The sequence below is a fragment of the Clinocottus analis genome, unplaced genomic scaffold (genome assembly GCF_023055335.1).
Source record: "Clinocottus analis isolate CAN_PGR_092001 unplaced genomic scaffold, fCliAna1.0.p SCAF_5, whole genome shotgun sequence".
In the NCBI taxonomy this organism is placed as follows: Eukaryota; Metazoa; Chordata; class Actinopteri; order Perciformes; family Cottidae; genus Clinocottus; species Clinocottus analis.
The window spans coordinates 9,934,396-9,954,296 of NW_027176207.1; the positions used below are offsets into that span (position 1 = coordinate 9,934,396).

At 40.4% G+C, this 19,901-nt stretch overlaps 3 protein-coding genes across 5 annotated transcripts; 1 reads left to right on the plus strand and 2 right to left on the minus strand.

Moving 5' to 3' along the window:
* The first annotated feature begins 1,734 nt into the window (after positions 1–1,734).
* On the plus strand, positions 1,735–4,817 carry LOC137802171 (pinopsin-like). Its single transcript, XM_068599805.1, has 5 exons — positions 1,735–2,135; positions 2,634–2,808; positions 3,314–3,485; positions 3,582–3,815; positions 4,608–4,817. The coding sequence occupies exons 1-5, from the start codon at positions 1,793–1,795 to the stop codon at positions 4,815–4,817; spliced, it is 1,134 nt and encodes a 377-aa protein (XP_068455906.1). The 5' UTR covers positions 1,735–1,792.
* A 33-nt stretch (positions 4,818–4,850) lies between these two features.
* Positions 4,851–13,077, minus strand: LOC137802169 (protein-tyrosine sulfotransferase 1-like). Of its 2 annotated transcripts, none has more exons than XM_068599803.1 (6): positions 12,883–13,077; positions 9,608–10,305; positions 9,132–9,290; positions 8,721–8,974; positions 6,553–6,754; positions 4,851–5,736 (listed from the first exon to the last, which is right to left on the minus strand). In XM_068599803.1, exons 2-6 carry the CDS (start codon positions 10,013–10,015, stop codon positions 5,731–5,733), a joined length of 1,029 nt encoding a protein of 342 aa, XP_068455904.1. In that variant the 5' UTR covers positions 10,016–10,305; positions 12,883–13,077; the 3' UTR covers positions 4,851–5,730. The 2 variants fall into 2 exon arrangements, with proteins under 2 accessions (XP_068455904.1, XP_068455903.1); XM_068599802.1 differs by having other exon boundaries at positions 4,857–5,687.
* Positions 13,078–14,711: 1,634 nt separating this feature from the next.
* crcp (calcitonin gene-related peptide-receptor component protein) lies at positions 14,712–18,864 on the minus strand. 2 transcript variants are annotated; one of them, XM_068601305.1, is made up of 6 exons: positions 18,799–18,864; positions 17,897–17,933; positions 17,693–17,791; positions 17,504–17,598; positions 15,554–15,611; positions 14,712–15,055 (listed from the first exon to the last, which is right to left on the minus strand). In XM_068601305.1, the coding sequence occupies exons 1-6, from the start codon at positions 18,804–18,806 to the stop codon at positions 14,909–14,911; spliced, it is 444 nt and encodes a 147-aa protein (XP_068457406.1). In that variant the 5' UTR covers positions 18,807–18,864; the 3' UTR covers positions 14,712–14,908. The 2 variants fall into 2 exon arrangements, with proteins under 2 accessions (XP_068457406.1, XP_068457407.1); XM_068601306.1 differs by lacking the exon at positions 18,799–18,864 and adding an exon at positions 18,700–18,769.
* Positions 18,865–19,901: the final 1,037 nt, after the last annotated feature.

Below are 19,901 nucleotides of genomic sequence, written 5' to 3' on the forward strand. Positions count from 1 at the left end.
AACTAATGCACTGCTCATGATGATTTAATGTATTATTACACACAAAAGTTTGTTCTGTCACAGTTCATCAATAACCTTACTTTTTGGTGAAAAAGAATATGTGTTTTATATTGACAGTAAGTCTGATATTTATTAATATGACTTGAATTATTTGAATTACTTGAATACAGTGGGCTATTATGATATAATTTCTTATTTTGTTAGTGTTATAATCGCCCCCAATCACTGTTACAATTGCCTCCTTGGAATTCTTTATTAATAATTTAATATCAATATATCTTGTCCTCATTTGTGAAAATATATAAAGTACATTATTAATTAGCTCAATTAGTGCATACGTTTCTAATACATCACAAAACAAACTGTGTTTTTTCAAGTAGGCTTATACAAAATGAAGAAAGTGTTGCAAGAGGATCAACATGACCCACGTCTGGCTCGTTTCAATGAAAATGTGTGTGAGTGTGCGTGAGTGTGCGTGTGCGTTTGCACGGATGAAGGTAGATATTATTGTGTGAAAAGTAACAAGTAATATGAAGATTGGCAAACGCTCACATCTTGCTTGGTTATAGATAAGATTACATAAAAACAGCTAACTCAATCAATTCATGTGAAGTTTTAGAGTCAAATGTGTTAATTACCATGTTAGAAGTTTTTTGTATATACTATTAAGTTAGGGGCTGAGGTAAATAATATTTCGGCAAATCTTTTCTTAAAAGTTATAAGAAACAAAAATGAACGGGGTCAAAAGCACCAGATTTGAAAAATATATAGGCCTATATTGCAGAATTCAAAGTTGTGTTTCTACAACTTACTCGTGTAATCTTAGTTTGCTTTAAAAGTATACGAATGATTGAAAGTTGTTCTTGCCTTGTGATTGTGTCAGCGTCTCATCGGTTAATGCTGCCAGCCTCAGTGTGTTCTTGGCTCATCTTCTGAGTCAACCGCAGCTTGTATTATTGATATGTTGGCTCAGTTATATAGGTCCCCATCTGGTCTAGAATAAAGTAGAATAATGGAACAGAATAAAGACATGTGTCAGAGTGATGGTCATCTTCATGCAGGAAAACGTCATTGTGGCCATCTCTGTTTGATTGTTTACTTTCATTCTTTCTTTGTGGCAGTGTCTGTGATCTTATTGAAGGTTTGGATATGTTTTTCACTTTCTATTTTGTTGAAACTGTATTAATTGTGATTTAGGCATGTTTAAACTGTTTAGGTTCTGGTTTTTAATCTATTTAAAAAAAAATGTCATGCATATTTTAGTCTCAAAACTGTGTTCACTAAATGTAAGTTTTTCCTTTTCATTAAGGGGTTGTAATTGATTTATACTATTAAAATAGCTTTACTAAAAAAGTAAAACAGGTGAAAAATCGTTTAGATAATTGAACACTGTGTGTGGTGCAAAGATGGAGCAACTCATGCATATCGATGGCCAAACTGTAAAACCTCCTGCATCTGCAAAATGATCCAGGAAAAGTGTACTTTGTGTATTTTTCCTTTTTGTCTTTTTTTTTAAATCATGTATTAGGTATCCTTAACAAATAGCATTCGGCGAGAAAACAACAATGTTTGGTTTGTATTCTCAAAAAAGATAATTTTTCAGAAAGGTTTTTTTTTCCACTTTATATTTTAAAATATGAAAGTCCTGTATTGGTCAATAGGCTGAATAGTGTTGTTGTTTTCCCGCCTCTGAATTAGCAGGTTAAAAACAATCCTCAATCTCGAACGTTTAATTTTCCTCTTCCAAGACGCGCCCCTGTGTCTCTGGTTTAAGTCCCTCTGCCAGCTGGCCATGGTGGTCCTCCTGCAGCAGAGCAACAACCTCAGCGCCGGGCACGGCTACGGGTCGGATCCCGCGGCCGCCGCGCTGGGCCGGGCGGGGCTCACCGCGGCGACCGTGGCTCTGGGCTTCATCCTGGTCCTGGGCTTCCTCGGTAACTTCCTCGTGCTCATGGTGTTCTCGCGCTTCCCCGGGCTGGTGAGTCCGGTGAACGTGCTGCTGATCAACATCAGCGCCAGTGACATGCTCGTCTGCATCTTCGGGACTCCCCTCAGCTTCGCGGCCAGCGTGCGCGGAAGGTGGCTGACCGGGTCCTACGGGTGCCGGTGGTACGGTTTCTCCAACGCGTTTTTCGGTGAGTTATTGAGAAGATGTGAAACTCCTTGAAAAACATAATGTGGCTTCAAAAAACCGAAGGAAAAAGCAAAATAACCAATTTCAGAAAAATAAGCTATTATAATGTTAATGCATTATATGCATGCACCTTAATGTTGCAAAATTCTGTAAATATAACCAGCATATGAAATGTATGTGAAATGTCCATGAGAAAATACTAAGAGTATAATCATTCTGTAAAAATAGACAATATATGGGTTATGATATTGTCAATAATGACTAACTTGTTAGCAGCATTTAAATTACAGATATTTTTAATACTTTAGGTATAGTTTAATCTATAGTATAATCCAATTGTATAGCTCGAATATGTTTCGGATGCCAAATTGGAATCTGCAAATTTAATTCCAACTGCAGATAAACGTAGTAAAGTATACTAATAAATGGAGAGATGATTGTCCCAGTTGGGTCAAACTCTTTGTCCTATACTGAATGAATGTGTGTGTCTCTCTCTCAGGTATTGTATCTCTGGTGTCTCTCTCTCTGCTGTCCTTGGAGCGGTACTCTGCAGTGCTAGGCAGAACCCACTTAGGCTCGGAGCCCTCTCAGTACCGCCGGGCCAGGATCGCTGTAGTGGCCTCCTGGCTCTACTCGCTGGTCTGGACCCTGCCACCGCTGCTGGGCTGGAGCAGGTCTGTATACTGCCCCTGTATTAACCTATCATTTCACTCATTATTAGATCAATCATTCTCTTATTCAGGCTGATGCTGCTAAAACTACAAGGACAGTCTTGGTTTAGTCACTTAAATTAAAAGTGAGTATAGAAAGTAGTTATTGTAGAAAAAAACTTTTAAAAAAACACACGTTTTGGTCATTAAAAATGTGACTTATTGAGTTAATATGACATTTGTTTTACCGGGCAAATGATAATTAGTAATGTCCTGAAACAATAAGAAAGTACAATGCTTGTTTATTTGAGGAACCTTATCTCGAGCATGTTGGGGAGGTGTCTGCCTTCCTTTTCCAAGCCCCAACTAACACATACAAGTATGAACATGAACAAATGAATAAAAGAAAATAAGTCCATTCCATTTCTCCGTTCCAAACAGAGATAATAAACCCATCCCAACACAGAAATCAATAATGTTAAACATACAGCAGAAGAAATCAGAGCATATGTTGTGTGTTGTGGAGCAGCTACGGGCCGGAGGGTCCCGGCACCATCTGCTCCATTCAGTGGCACCAGCGCTCGGCCGCAGCTCGCTCCTACATTTGCTGTTTGTTCGTCTTCTGCCTGCTGTTGCCGCTGCTGCTTATGTTCTTCTGCTATGGGAGGATCTTGCTGGCTGTGCGAGCGGTGGCCAAACAGGTGAGCAGCTTGGGGAATGACCTTTGACCCCTCAATAATACGTGACGTCTTTGTGCGTCTACCAGTGTTTGTGAAAGCGTCGATTTGTTTGTCCAGGTCACCAGGATCAATCGGTCTTCAGCTGAGCGGAGGGAAGCCCGTGTCCTACTAATAGTGGTCTCCATGGTGACAGGCTACCTATTGTGCTGGATGCCTTACGGTGTGGTGGCGATGCTCGCCTCCTTTGGACAGCCCGGCGTGGTGCCGCCCGCCGCCAGTTTAATCCCGTCACTGCTGGCAAAGACCAGCACCGTCCTCAACCCTGTTATTTATGTGCTGCTCAACGACCAGGTACCAACTATTCACTGTAAAGTCATCCGCCGTCCTCTAAATGACATTTGCTTTAATCCACTCCAAACAAAACAAAACTAAGTGCAAAACATGTGTGAGGCCTTATCAATAAAAGATTTGTTCATACAGTAAAACGTTTTTTAACTTCAAATTCTGTTTCATCAAAGCTGGTTTACTGAACCATAGTATTTGATTTTGAAATGCAGCAAACTCTGAACTGTAAACACTAAATTTGCTTTAATTTGCTCAAACCAATCAGCAGCAAGTGACAAATGTGTCCTTCAACAATCATGTTCAGTCACTGAAAGCTGTAGCATCTTTCATGATGATCAAAAAAAGGTATATTTTTAGTCGACTTGGAACAACCAGGCTTAAATCTCACACTTATTGTTCACAAGTGTAGCTATGAAGCTTTTGTTGTGCCCACAAAGCTCTGATAGGTTAATTGTTTCTCCAGCTATAGAAACAGCCATCACTGGGCACAACGTCAGACCTATTTGTATTGCTGAAGATGTGGGCTGAGATTCAGAATTCTGAAACCAGGCTAGAATTAATTAATTTACTTGCTTTGCCCAGCTGGCAATTCAGCATTGGCTCACATCCTCTTTTCACATATCCTGGCCTTGCCCGGCACATTTTGCCAACAACTATCCTCTGTGATTTCATCCCACCTCATGTAGCTGGGGAGGAAACATTTCCCAGCTTTTTGCTCGGACATCTGAATGCAATTTCTGATTCTGCAGCATATTCATTATGCTGCATCAACCTCCTCTGCTTGTGTGTGTCTCTCAGTTCTCCAGGTGTCTCCTGTACATGATCAGGTGCAGCTCAGAAGCCCCTCTGACCCAAGTTCACCATACGCTGCCAAGCAGAAGGGGTGTGTGGCATCGCACTCCCCACCCACCAACAGAGGAACCAAACACAGTGCATGCCATGTTCACATCCAGAGACCAGCAGGTACAGCGGCCGGCTCTGGTGCTCGTGGCTCAATATGCAACATAGAGGGCAGAGGTCACTTTAGCTCAATGATCATATGTTTCTCTTGATCACTAAGCAGCCCACTCTATTGCACGTTTAAAATGTCACATTAAAGTCAAAACAAGTCTGACCACATGTAACTTTGGACATTATTTCTACTGATCCATCAAATAAGAAAGTGTGAGCGTTTATGTTAAACTGTATGTCAAAAATGTGTTTGCGAGAGGGCGGCAAGGCTCAGCTGTCTGTCAAAAATGCACTATGAGTGAGGAAGGGGGGGGGGGGGGTCCCCGATAATAAGGGAACAAAACACGTAGATGTCATTAGACACATAAAGAGACATTTAGACTGTTTTTATTCATGACTAACAATATACAACAATAAAAAACCCTCAATTCAGAACAAACAACTTTAGAATCCTGAATAAATGGTCAACACCAAAATAATTTATTAAGAAAATAAAAATACATCTTTAAAAATATACAGTCATTATGCTTCATGGACATTGACTGAAATCTCAGTAAGTGAAATATTAGTCTCAAGTCACATTTGTGCTGAATCATACAATTTTACAGACATATAGAAATACTTTCAGGTAGGAGGGGAGAGGCAGTCAAAGTGCAGCATAATACTGTCGGTTCACCTGTCGAGCAGGTAGTCCAAATGAGATATAAAACACTTGATGAGTCGCTCTACAGTGTTCAGACACTAACACTGCACATTAGTCTTACGAACAATCCAAAAATACACATGGGACACATTTCCGAATTTTCCTGTGAGGTGTTATTACTGCTGAGCTGGAGGTCTGTCTTTAAGGTGCATCAATATCGTGGAGCACCGAAGCCAAAACACTTTCGTTTAACTAGGGTGTGGAGTCTCTGGGGATTTCAAATTCTGCGGAAAGCAAAGACACAACGTTCTAGTATGACTGGAATTATCAAAGCTGAAAGAGAAAAAGAAGAGGATGTATGCTTGTAAATCACATATCAACACTGCATCCTCCAGCTGTGGCGCTTTGATTCATATTGACCATTTGAAAAATACAAAAAGGTGCCGTACATGGAATTCAGAGCAATACTATTGCAGAAACAACACTTTTCTATGTCAAGATGATCTGCAAGATCGGAGTCCACCAGGAGTTAGTGGGAAATAATGTTGTTGTTGCTATTAGGGTAGTGATTAAAGCTGGCTCTATAGTTGGTTATTAAGGGCTGACGTACTACGCTCCAGGGTTAGTGCAGCGACAGACATGCAATGTGTGCACAAACTAAGCTGCTGGTGTTTCCCTTGGATATTGTGAAGTTGAAGAAAAGTCTTCTTTCTTTTCAGTACCATACATATTTGGCAATCTTGTTAGTGGTAATATTAATATTAAAGTATCTTTAGGCGTCATCAGTTTCAGCTATTTTTGATTTCATACCGATTTCAAAATAGAATTAAAAGAAGCATACATCTGCAACACTAGCTTTATGTATATTTAGAGCGAGTGTGGCTAGTGTCCTAATTTTTCAAAAGGGTCAACATGCAAAAAAACATGGTTATGTGAAAATCTGTAGTGCCAAACCACATAGTTGTTCAATCAATAATAATTATTCATTAAAAAAAAAATTATTCATTTTTAAGTCATTAATCAAGCTAAATTAGATTGAATTTAAGATGAAGTTTCATCACAAGTCGGATTCAATAACTTATTTAATTTTTCTTCAAAAAACAATGACTTGTGATTCTGTTCTTCCTCAGATCAGTTTTTTAACCCCACCTGTGAGTAGTTGAAGAGAGACACCATGGGCTCCGGTCTACTGTAGTCAGGAGGGTTGGCGTGGGGGTCGTAGCCCAGGCGAGCCAGCATGGGGGCGATTTCAGCCATGTCGCTTATCACGTCAGAGGGAATGTGACCGACCCACTTGGAGAGGGCATCTGTGTTCACCGGCTTTATCACCTGGTCCGTGGAGCGCTCCACCCTGCACACAAACACACCTTTAGTTCATGTGTTGTGTGTTCCAGCGTAACGCTCAGAGTTTCATATGGAGGAGGAAATGTTCTAAACTAATTATGTGACTTGTAATCAGTCACTGAAGAGAAGAAAATGAAAACAATTCAAACAATTTAAGTGAAACCTAATACATATTGTTATACAGCTGTATTTCATTGTTATGTATGCAATCACTGTGTCCATAAAAAGCATGTTCATGAATATTAATTATAAAAATGGAAAAAGAAAATCATGTTTCAATCAATTATTTTTGTCTAAATCTTCCATACTTATCAACCTGTCCACCCTAAATAAGTAAATGTGTCCGCAAGCTTGGACACACATGATTCAGAACCACAACATGCCACATTTTGTGAAAATTAACATTTCTGAGGAGGTTATAAAACATTTGTGTGACTAATATTGCACCAAACGTTGCATAACTAATCAAAGTAAGGGTGCTAATTCTCTCAGATTGTGGACTCATTCCTTTAAATATACGCCAGGTTTTTTTCTTCGGTTTGAAGCAGCCAAATTCCCACCAAATCCCTGAGGCTTCTGCCCTGCGAAGAGATGCTCTATTTGAATCACGACAAATAAGAAATGAGAAAAACTTAACTCGACTGATTGACAGCTTTACAAGACCTCAAAATGTTAGGCTGCTAAAGATGAAACCTCTGGCTGAACTCGTGCTTCCTGGTGGATCAGTGGATTCAAATAGATGACTTGTGTGTTCATATCTAGCTCTAGCTTTGAGATGCATTTCAATTCAGAGGAGGAAAAAAACCCATAATGTACTTAAATAATCACTTATGACGGACCTTGCAGGTGCAGGTCACTGTTCTATGTTCTCTGTGATATTTCTGGGATTTGGTTTAATGAAACAAGGTAGAGTTTACAGTCTCTAATGAACTCTTGCACATTGTGTTTGTATGGATACTTAAGATGCATCTTGAAAGGTTTTAGGCATTAAATATGTGAAATGTTGTGTTTTCCAATACCATGATCTATGTGGCGTAGTGGAGACCGATTTGATGCAGCATTTAGAGAGCTTTTTTTAGGTTCTCAAAAGTAATCTTAATACTAATTTCCTGGCTATATGCCCCTGTTTAAATCAGGTAATTGAAAGTATTTTTAAGGATAGCTAGCAAATTTAACATGAAGGTACAACATAGACATGGTGAAACACTTAGTCCATTAATCAACTAGTAAAATCATTAAAAAAAAAAAACAATTATTAACATATTCAGATAATCAATCAATTAAAATGCTTCTCAGTCTACTATGACCGTTTACTAAATAAAAGAGTATAAAATAACAACGTAGTTGTCATGCGATTCCACTGACTGCACTCTGACCCCACAAGTAGATAGGGCGAGTAAAAATAGATTTTCCTCTTGATCGATCTCTATGGCTTTAAATGACTTGTGTCTTTCATCCACATCCTGTCAAATAACACAAGACCAATGGCAAGAAGATAGTATTATGAAAACACTGACCAACATATAAATCAATGGAAAGTGTTTAATCTTAATCTTTATATTTACAAAAATATACTTCGCTAAAAGTAGATAACTTATATATGATGTTATCTAACATTTGGTCATGAACTGAACAAGCAGCACAGGTGTAAGCAAAACCTGAGCAGCAGCTCAGGAACGTGTTGAGTTGACAGACAGACAGAGAGAGAAGAGTGAGCTGCCTTTTAGCAGAAATTACACCTGTAATCCTGAAATATACCTCAAAGTCAGTCAGGTGGGAATTCACAGGAGGAATCATAAAGCCGAATAAAAACACAAAGACAGACGGAGACCTGTGTACATGCAACACTTACATTGACTTCAACACCCTGGATATCTGGAGAACCTCGGCACATGTAACTGAAACTATCTGCGTTGTCAGATAACACTAGAGTTGAGACACATACACGCACTCGCACACGCACACACACTTACTTGGAAAGAGACACGCCACCAGCCTTTCCAATCAGCTCTTCGTGGTGCAGCACTGATGGGTCCCACTGCAGCTCCAGGAAGTGAAGCAACTTCCTCATTTCATCCTCTGCGTGGAGGACGAGCCGCTCGTAGCGGACGGGCAGACATCTGGACTCCCCAGCGGCCTGGCACTGGCTGAACATGGTCTCCACCGCGCTGCTCCACTTAGTCAGGCAGTCCCTGTAGCTGGTCAGGTCAAAGCCGGAGATGGTCACCTGTAAATGGAGGCAATGCGATAAGATAAAGAGGCCGATCACGACGGAGAGCAAAACAGAATGAAAAATGTATTGTGTCAAGTGGCTGTTTGGTAACATGAGCCTGTGAGGAAGTTCATCTGATCACATCCCTGATAGAGAAAGAAACACAGCATACCTTGCGCGATATCATGGAGTGGACGGTTGCCCGCCCGTCTCGTAGCATAAGCACAAATTTGGCTTTCGGGAAGATGTGTGACAGATATGAGAGAGACTTCAGGGCGAACGGGTCCTTGTTGCAAAGGCGGGGTGCAGGCTCCCCGTGGCCGACTATCACCTGAAACACATGGAGGAAATGTTACAACAAGGAATCCCACAGCTACTACATGCAAGCCATTCCTAAATATATCTGTAATTTACAATGACAGAGATGAGCACCAGACAAACTAGAGACAAGTATAATTCAATGATAAATCAATGAAATAACAACTAATAATGAGAAAATGTCTGCATATTCTGCTTATTATCTACATTTAAATATTTGCAACAGCTTTCAATAACCCTGTGCATGCAAACACATCAGGCAAAAGCTGAAACATTCTTTCCACACACAAACATGTAGATTAAAAGAGGCAGAGGCATTGACCAGCTCACCTCTAACAGGAACGCTCGCACGGCTGAGTCCAACACCTGGTCAGTGACGCCGGCCTCATCCAGTCGTATCCTCTCCTTCACCGAGCGGCTCCAGGTGGCGCGCATGGCCAAGAGGCGGGGAATCACTCGGGTCTCTTCCCCGCACCGAACAGCATTGTGGGCATCCAGCATGACGCGCATAAGTGTGGTGCCGCTCCTAGGAAAGCCTCCGATGAAGATGAGAGGCGTGTCTTCAGGGAAATGTTCATTCAGGGATGAGCTCTGATTGGCTGAGCCCATGTTGAGCTCCATCCACCGGTACCGATGGCTTTTTGGAGGGCAATCTATCCCGCTCATGCCAAGGTAGATCAGGGAGGCGGCGCAGAGGAGCATGCAGCCCATGAGCAGGCTCGATCTGGTGTTCCTCATGGTCCAGATTCAGGGGGACATAAAACTATTTTCACGGCCGCCAGAGGAGGAGGCCGGAATCAGATGTGAATGCAGCGACCGCTTAAATTTCAGCTCAGTTCCAGATTTAGTTGCACACTGGAAGCCTGGATGATGAGGATGAACAGCTGAGAGGATGCTGAGGAAGGCCAGGAGGTTGGAGTGTCCTCGGGAAACTCCTCACACCTCTACAGCTACTCAGCCCTGTTGTCCGAGAGCAGGCTCAAGGTCTGCTGCGCTCCGCTGCCAGCCAAGTCTCTTATCCATCGCTCCTAAAACATGAGAATAGCACTTCAAGTCAAGAACTGCGCCAGAATCAGTTGCTTCCTACCAAATACAGAATGCTTCCGTTTGAACAGGATAGTACTGCAGTATGGGATGCGTGATTTCACAAGTTGCCAAGTAACACATTTTCAATAAGTGAGTAACTTCAAACATTATAGCCACTGCCCTGCACGAGGGAGCTATTATAAGCAAGCAGGGTGTGGTAGTGGTGGTGGTGTCTGTGTTATTTTGCCAAGAACACTTGTACTGACTTGCAAAGGGGTGGAAATGTATCCAATTTTTGCTTCTCAAGGCAGCTATTTTGCATCTTTTCTCTGGGGAGCCACTGACCGTTAAGCCATATCAAAGTTAACCGTGGCATGCAACGCAGACACACTCCCAGGCGGTGTATCTGAATACACTAATTACAGCTTCCCCATGTTTTTATTCTCACTGACAGTTTCTGCCATAGTGAACCTCAAAGCAATTTGTTTTAGATCATATTACTATTGACCAAGAGAGTCATCTGGCAACTTCCCCATTTCACTTCTGCAATATGCCTGCGAGCAGATTCAGCAACGCAAGACAGCATCCGATTCCTCTTATAAGCACACTATAGTGACTTTTTCTCTAAACACTGAATTCACTGCAGTGTTTGGATTACTTTTAAAGCAACACTGCAACTTTGAAGCTAATTCACAGCAGTTATACTTCTTACAGAAGCAAATATGGACTACGCCTCCCTTTCTTCATTTAATTTTGGTTTCGGTCTCGCTCAGATTAAACGTGCAAGAGGCCTAACATCTGGATGCCACGTTGGGAACTCCTCTCTCTGCTGTGCTGGAGTAGCTTGCCTGTAAAAATTCAGTCTGATGATCACGGCGTAAAAAGGGGAGAAAAAAAACAGCTGAAAATTGAGGACACCACTGCCTGGCTGGGATACTTAGGTGCTGCCTTAAGCCATGCTAAGTCCAGTGGTATCCACAAGCTTTACATGCAATTCTAATGCATTTCCATGCAGAGATTAAGCCACTTGGAGTTTTGCAGAGAATTAGGCCAGTGGTTTAAGACAAGTCTTACTGCTTTTTTCCTCTGAACAGATTTAAAGGGCCAGTTCCCTCAAATTACAAAAGAAAGTGTATTTTTTTCAAAGCTAACAACTATTTTTGTTATTGATTAATTGAATCAGTTATTTGGTCTATAAAATAGCATTAATGACCTTCACAATTTCTTAAAGGCCGAGTTGGGGCCAGTGTTCAACAATGAGAGATGCTTTTTATAGTGAGATGTGTTCCTGTAGAATTTATGTCTACATTTTATTTTCCTTCTTTTCACCACCTTTGTATTAGAGCAGAAGTATCAAAGACAAGCATTTGGAACCTGGGAAAACAAAAACAAAACGCCTGGACTGGAGGTTTCTGCAAAGACAGGGAGTGCACAGCTCCTCAAGGGATTGACCTTGAAAAGTCCAATATGTTCGCTGAATGTGATCAAGGACAAGGCAACAAACCAAGTCCAGAAGCAGAAAACAATGATCCGTCATCATAGTCATCGGCTGGAAAGAAAACTGACATCTTTAAGCATGGGGTTGTCAGGAGAGCCAAAGCCAGCACATACTTCCTGCCAAAGGAAAGGTCTAACAGAGAGAACATCTCTGACATTTAACCTGCACTCATGTCAAGAGCCTGTGCATTTCTTAGAGCCGTTCCCTTGGATGCCCAACAGTGAATTTAGGACTTATAAGTTGTTGTTGTAGGTTTTAGTTTTTTTTCTGCTATTGAGGGGAAACTGTAATGACAGTTTCCGCTCAGTGGAAAAATGTGAGATTAATTGAATATCCTTAAACATGTACACATCAGTCCAGCTGCTTCATCATCAAGGACTATGGTCCCCCTTTTTTTGCCCATATGGAGGACATCTAAAGCCTCTTTGTTCCTCACAGGAGGGAGCAATGACACCGACTTCCTGCTAAAGGGAAAGTCTGAGAGGGAGAGCAACTTATACATGTTCCCTTCTCTGCTTAACGCATTGCTGTCGGGAGGTTGCCCCTTGTTGGATATGTTACCTTGAATGCCCTTCATTAAATGTTTTCTGAAATATTGCTCTTTTGTAAATGCAATTCTTGCTCTGTTAATGTTGCAATGACAGCTCCCTCTCAGTGGCAACAACTAAATAAATATCCTAAAAAGGGTACATATTCAACTGCAGCAACATGAAAAATGTGCAGCGTTTTTACCGCGTTGCATAAAGTATGTGCTGACCCAGGTGCATATATATTTAGATCAAATCAAGCTATGACAGAAATAGGATTATTCAACGGCTGCCAGTTGAAGGCCCAGCATCCACGAACATCTGGCCTGACTTGATGATGCGTCTTGTCTGCAAAAAAATGCACCCGAGGCAGCAGCCACCAGGTGAACGACCTGCTATCAGTCAAACACGGCGTGACAGACCAGCGGCCACCTCCAGCTCGCCATAGCAGTCCGCTGTTCCACCCGCTCCACTGAGACTCATTCAGCGGGCTCGGGGAAGCCTATACTCGGCGTAAGTACACCAGAACCAAGAATAAAATGGTGTTCACTCACCAGCGTCTGTGAAACTGACGAAATCCGAAGGGGGAAAAAAAAAAAAAACACGAACCTTAATCCAAAAAGCTGGAACCAGCAGCCCCCGAGAGACACGCTGGGTTATATCGGCGGAGGTCACAGAGCTGTTCCACGCATCACACAACGGTTTGCTGATGGTTCACAATGTAACTTTGCTCCGCGAGAAGTCGAGCTGTATCTACCGCTGCGAGAGAGGGGAAAAAGATCCAGTGAGCACGAGCACAGCCGGGCAGAGGTTGCTGAGCTCTGATTGGCCCGCGGACGTTCTGACTACTCAGAACGTCTACAACGCATCTGCTTGGGACGATCCTATTGGTTCAGGCGTTAAAGGGCAATTCCGCCGCATTGACAAACCCAGGTTTTTTTCCCCCCCTTCGTTCCTGAGGCTAAAATGACTTTACTTCATCGATTCGTGTGCTCTCGGTAAAAGGCCACAGGGGGAATCGAATCACAGTGTGGGATTTAGTTGAGGTTAAATCTGCCTCGTATACTTTACCCACCTTTTCATTTGTACACCAGCTTTTGGTAACTCTTAGTGTGCCATGGATCTTCGTGCGTGCTCTGTGGATAATCAAATGTGACTTATTAGTAGGCAAGCCAGTCAAATGTCAATAAATAAAACATAACATAACTTCAGAAATTCATGAATAAGCAATAAGATGCATCAATAATCAATTAAATATGTGCACATTAATGGGTATTGAACTGATAAAAGGTGTGTAATAAAATATTTTTAAGAAAATAAATGGCTGACTTTACCCTTGTGTCAACAACAGGTATTTTATTTATTTTCAGAATGATCTATCTATATCAAATTATAATAAAAGCTCTTAGCTTGATTCATGTGATTTTGTTGGATAGACTGACAAGTCAACACTCAGTAGATAGCTTTGAGATTTGTGGGTCCCTGAACAATTGCTTGCTTGGATCATTTGAAAGTTGCCAACCATTAAAAGTCTTGGACATCATAGATGTGTCCCTGATATCTGTTCACTTCTAACTAAGTTCAACTAATGGCCAGGGTCACATAGGTCTCCTGGATGTGCTGGTACAAAGTAGTCCAGACTTACCCTTTATCTTTGCATCTTGCCTCAGTAAGGTGCTTAGTGAGCACAGGAAACTGATGTGACACACTAACAGGAAGCGCAAAACAGATATGTACAGAAGTCTAACTAGCACATCCCCCCTCTGCTTCAGCTCTTTACAGTCTGTCATGTTGCACCACATGAGAATAAAGGGTCCCTGTGTATATGCCCTTCTATGTACATCAACATTGAGATGTCCTTCAAGCGCATGTTTTGGTGTCAACTGGCCTGCATGCTGAACATGTCATTTTTAAGTGGCGGAAGAAAGGCAGACACATCTCAGCTGTTATGCTACATTTGGTTCATCCATCAGCACATTTAAAACATGATTGCATCTCTACCCTTGTTAAGTGACAACAATCACCTCTTGGTCCATACCTTCTGCTCTCTTTTTTATTACATAGCCGCTCTAATAGTACTGTCTGACCTGATGTTTGTGCTCTACCAAAGTTTAACTGCATGACCGATTTATAAAACAGCTTGGGAAATCATAGAGCAGCTAAAACCTTTATTTCTATGCTTCACAGTAGACGACTAACTGAGTCAGAAGCCCAAAATATAATCAGGCTAATAGCAGACTGTCTCTGCAGAAACATCCTCTGATGTGAAATACAAATCAGACCAGTTGGATGCAAAACAAGACATCTACACTTTGATGTTCAAAAACCTGTACTTAAGGAAGCTGTGTATGATTTGTATGTATACACCTAAATGCAAATCAGAAACAATCTCCTGCCATTTATTAATGTATTTAATGAGTCATTTCCAAGGTATTGAGGTAATTATATGGTCGTCATTGTGAATTTCTTCTGTCAGCATGTTGCTCAGTTCAAACGGCTTAGGTTAAAGCAAGCAGTCCAGGTCTCTGGTCATTTTAGCCTTCGCTCCAGTTCTCCAGTGGCGTCTGGCCTCTCACTGTGTCATGACTGTTCAACGGCTTCATCAAGCTCTGCATCTGCTGGAGCTGCGTTCTCCTCCTCTGGGTCACCAGGTAGCACGTCTGCAACCATGTGGATGAGCTCCTCGATCTGCTCCTCTGACAACCTCTCCTCACTCTCCTCCACCATCTGAACACAAACAGAAAAATGGCAATTGTTACAAATGGTTTCCTTTTCCTTTACCTTATTTATTAACATGCTATACATATTAACCTGCCAAGCCTTAACTGTGTCAATCCCGTTATCTGCAGCCACCAAATCAATCTCACCTCCAACTCCATTAATAACACATATTTTCTTCAGCGGTTTGTCAGTCGTCATCTTATTCAAAATTCCGGGCCAGCTTTAGTATTTTGGGTGTCTTTTAGAAAATGTTAATATAATTTAATGTCAGCACATTATTTCTCTCAGACTGCTATATGTAACATTAAAAGTAGAACATCACAATAATAATCCTTTCAGCAACATTTAGCATATGACACACTGGCTCATTTTTACCGTAATAATTGTGTAAAAGAATGGTGAAAATATACACTAGTAAGGAAAAAGAGATAAAGATGAATAATAGATGGAGAGGTATGGTAATGTGTAATAATAATAATTGGCACAATTAAGTAAAACACTCACAAGCTGAATTTCCACTGCCGTCTGTGGCCGGTGGTTCAACAGCTGCAGTTTTTCTGCCCTGATGAGGAAAAAACAACAGTGAATATACAGGAACAGCACATACATACATTATATTATACATTATATTTGTTTATCTTAAAAATACTGTATACATCTTAAGTAATCTATAAATTCCAAATAAAAAGAACAAGAATGAGAACACATAAATACATACAGTGGTATGAAAAAGTTTGGGCACCCGTGATCATTTTCAAGTTTTTCCTTTATGTATCATTGGTTGTTCGGAACAGCAATTTCAATTAAATATATCATATAGCAGAGAAACACAGTGATATTTAAGAAGTGAAATGAAGTTTATAGGATTTACAGAAAGTGTGCAATAATTACTTAAATAAAAGTAGGCAGGTGCATAAATTACAGAAAAATTACATCAATATTTAGTAGATCCTCCTATTGCAGAAATAACAGCCTCTAAACGCTTCCTATAGCTTCCAATGAGGGTCTGGATTCTGGTTGAAGGTATTTTTGACGATTCTTCTTTACAAAACATCTCCAGTTCAGTCAGGTTTGATGGTTTCCGAGCGTGGACATCCCGCTTTCAAACGGACCACAGATTTTCAACGATTTTCAGGTGTGGGGACTGAGATGGCCATTCCAGAACGTTGTACTTGTTCCTCTGTAAGAATACTCGGGTAGAATTTGAGCAGTGTTTAGGGTCGTTGTCTTGTTGAAGTATCCCGCCCCGGCGCAACTTCAACTTTGTCGCTGATTCTTGAACATTGTTCGCAACAATCTGCTGATACTGACTGGAATCCATGCGTCCTCCAACTTTAACAAGATTGCCAGTACCTGAACTGGCTCCACAGCCCCACAGCATGATGGAACCACCACAAAATGTTACTGTGGGTAGCAAGTGTTTTCCTTGGAACGCTGTGTTGTTCTTCCGCCATGCATACCGCCCCTTGTTATGTCCAAATAACTCAATTTTAGTTTCATCAGTCCACAGCAGCTTATTTCAAAATGAAGCTGGCTTCTTCAAATGTGCTTTAGCATACCTTAAGCGACTCTTTTTGTGGCATGGGCGCAGAAAAGGCTTATGCCGCTTTACTCTCCAATACAGCATCTCCTTGTGCAAAGTGCGCTGAATAGTTGAACGATGCACAGTGACACCATCTGCAGCAAGACCATGTTGTAGGTCTTTGGAGCTGGTCTGTGGGTTGAGTTTGACTGTTCTCACCATCCTTCGCCTCTGCTTATCTGAGATTTTTCTTGGCCTGCCACTACGGGCCTTGACTGGAACTGTGCCTGTGGTCTTCCATTTCCTCACTATGTTCCTCACAGTGGAAACTGACAGCAGAAATCTCTGAGCTAGCTTTTTGTATCCTTCCCCTAAACCAAGATGTTGAACAATCTTTGTTTTCAGGTCATCTGACAGTTGTTTTGAGGCTCCCATGTTGCCAGTCTTCAGAGCAGATGCAAAGAGTAGAACAACGTGCAACTGGCCACCTTAAATACCCTTTCTTATGATGGGCTTCACCTGTGGATGTAGGTCAAGGGTCAATCAGCTTACCAAACACATTTTGTGTTCCAATAATTAGTGCTAAAGGTATTCAAATCAATAAAACAACAAGGGTGCCCAAATTGATGCACCTGCCTACTTTTGTTTAAGTAAATATTGCACACTTTCTGTAAATCCTATGAACTTCATTTCGCTTCTTAAATATCACTGTGTTTGTCTGCTATATGATATATTTAATTGAAATTGCTGTTCCGAACAACCAATGATACAAAAGGAAAATCTTGAAAATGATCAGGGTTGCCCAAACTTTTTCATACCACTGTACACACACACACACACACACACACACACACACACACACACACACACACACACACACACACACAGATATACATACATATATATATATATATGCCTTTGATCTCACTGACTTTGTGAGTTTGTGAGGCATCATGGTGGTCAGGAACTCTCTGACGATCTCTGGACTCTGTCTGCTGCTGGGCGTCTTTGAAAGGTATTTCAGTGTCTGTGTGGAAATGGAGAAGGAGGAAACTGTGGTCACACTATTGAAACAGTTTAAAACAAGTCAGTGAAGAGAGAGAAAGAGGATGTGCGTTTACCTCATACATGATGGTATTGAGGTTCTGTTGCCCGGCACTGTGCTTGTTCTTTCCGCTGTCCTTCCTCTGTACCTTCAGGTCTGTCAGGAGTTTGAACACCTGAGAAACAGACAGACAAACCTGAGGCCACACTTAATTATCCTCATCTCTTGATTGGATGCAACAAAAATATTTCATGTTAAACAATGAGACACAACACATTACCTCATAGTTACTGAGCATTGCAGCATTTGCGTTTTTCCTGAAAAGAAGAAAAGAAGTCATGATTAAGCATAAATTAAATCTTGACTATGCAAACTGTATATGACACCAAATAATCTAAAATCGATCTTTTGAATAGATCTCACAGTGACCTTTACTGAATGAAGATAAATGATTTACAATTAGATCATTTTAGTTAAATAAACATGATCATAGTATTTATGCTTTGAGTAAAATTCACAGGAAGTTGTAATTTAGACAAGCAAAAGAAGGGTAGACAATTTCCTGTTTTAAATTATGTAAAACAATATTTAGATCTATTTATCTAGTTGGCTACATTTGGAAACAATGTAGTACTAGGAGGATAACAACATGAAACGCACAAGAAAAATCTGTAATCCCTCACGTTTGAGAAACCAACAATAATTAATTGTTTTTCAGCACTGCTCTTAAAGCTTGTCTATTATATTCAGATTAAAAAAATTGTGTCAGCTTGTAGCTATTTGTCAAATAATAGTTTAAGTAGGCTACATTGAGTACATAACTATATACATTATGTATGTACAACTACACCAACACAAAACCTCGCTGTACATCGGCTGATCCAGTGTTGTTGGATCTGTGTGTACTAATGTTTTAATTTTAACTGGCTTATTCCCTCTCAGAGTAGATCGCTATTGTTTTAATATATTTTTTAAGACAAATACAATTCAGGGGTACTGAAATGTGTCTTGTGTCCCACAGCTCGATAAATAAATCAACCGGAAATTGCTACAATTACGTATCATAACGTAACAACGACGTACCTTATTATCTTTAACCATAACAAAACAAAACAACGAGCAGCCAAATAACAAACAGACTGTACAATATTCAAAGTTTAAAATTAATAAGAAAATCCTTACACTTCCATTTCGCCAGGCACTTAGCTTCGGTCCGTCGCAAAGGTTCCCGTGTATAAACTGTGAAACGTGTCAAAGGTTCCGCCCTGGCTTGAGCGTTGCAAAATATCTCCCCCTCATGTTCGATGCTTCTCACTGAAGAGCAGCACAAACTAAGAGGAAGAGAGACGGAATGTATCTAACACCAATTCAAATGTATTTAATATACATCTTTTTTTTTATAGAATTGCTTTTAAGTGGTGTTGTCCTTTTATGCAGCTATTTTGTTCTCTTGTTTGTTTATTTTATTTATTTGTTTTCTATTCCATTTGCTCTTTTTGGTTATTTGTTTGGTTTTGTTGTATTCATTGCCTTTGTGGTATCGTCCTTTTTTGTTTACTAGTATTGACGTTATGTATGACTATGCTTTGCGTCTCTGTAGAGCACTTTGTAAACTTTGTTTTTAAAAGGTGCTGTATAAATAAAGTTACTATTATTATAATCTTTTGTGTATAAAACCAAACAATGAAAGACAGCAAACCAGGGTGTGATATTCATTCACAACTCACTGCACATTGTTATGTAACAATACCCTTATTATAAATCAAATTAAGACATTATCGAAATCAGATACATTCAAGGTAACAGATTTTCAGTTAGTTGAACTCAGAATTTGACCCTTTGACTTCATATTCACACATTAATACTCTAGAAGAGAGAAAGGATACATAAAAGCAAAATCAAAATCCAAACATGAAAGTAATCACTTTATTGAATATTGAAAAATAATCCCTATTCATTTATTAAGACAGATTTTTTTAATGTCATAATTTAACTCGGTGAGAAGTTTAAATTCTCACGTTCAAGAGAAACATTCCCAAGACAGTGGTATACACACAGAAAATTACAATATCCAATAACATACTGTTTATAAAACCATTTTAATATTAGCTGACACAGCAGCATGGAAATAGATATGGATATGCAACACTAAACAAAACCAACATTTCTGATAAGGATAATGACAAAGACCCTTACTGATGTACTGCATCAGTAAGGGTCTGTGCTGCAACTTTATGTTACTTGTGCAATGACATACAAACCAAAACCGATATATCTGTGATAAG

What these genes read in the sequence shown, in the direction of transcription:
- LOC137802171 (XM_068599805.1), top strand. Translation starts at nt 1,793, where the DNA reads ATGGTGGTCCTCCTGCAGCAGAGCAACAACCTCAGCGCCGGGCACGGC. An exon ending in TTTCTCCAACGCGTTTTTCG is followed by an intron (nt 2,136 to 2,633) that starts GTGAGTTATTGA and finishes TCTCTCTCTCAG; the next exon opens with GTATTGTATCTCTGGTGTCT. An exon ending in CCGCTGCTGGGCTGGAGCAG is followed by an intron (nt 2,809 to 3,313) that starts GTCTGTATACTG and finishes GTTGTGGAGCAG; the next exon opens with CTACGGGCCGGAGGGTCCCG.
- crcp (XM_068601305.1), bottom strand. An exon ending in ATGCCTCACAAACTCACAAA is followed by an intron (nt 15,612 to 17,503) that starts GTCAGTGAGATC and finishes TTTCCTCATCAG; the next exon opens with GGCAGAAAAACTGCAGCTGT. An exon ending in CGGCAGTGGAAATTCAGCTT is followed by an intron (nt 15,056 to 15,553) that starts GTGAGTGTTTTA and finishes GTTTGTGTTCAG; the next exon opens with ATGGTGGAGGAGAGTGAGGA.
- LOC137802169 (XM_068599802.1), bottom strand. Translation starts at nt 10,015, where the DNA reads ATGAGGAACACCAGATCGAGCCTGCTCATGGGCTGCATGCTCCTCTGC. An exon ending in ACTCCATGATATCGCGCAAG is followed by an intron (nt 8,975 to 9,131) that starts GTATGCTGTGTT and finishes CTCCATTTACAG; the next exon opens with GTGACCATCTCCGGCTTTGA. An exon ending in CTCTCTTCAACTACTCACAG is followed by an intron (nt 5,688 to 6,552) that starts GTGGGGTTAAAA and finishes TGCTTTCCGCAG; the next exon opens with AATTTGAAATCCCCAGAGAC.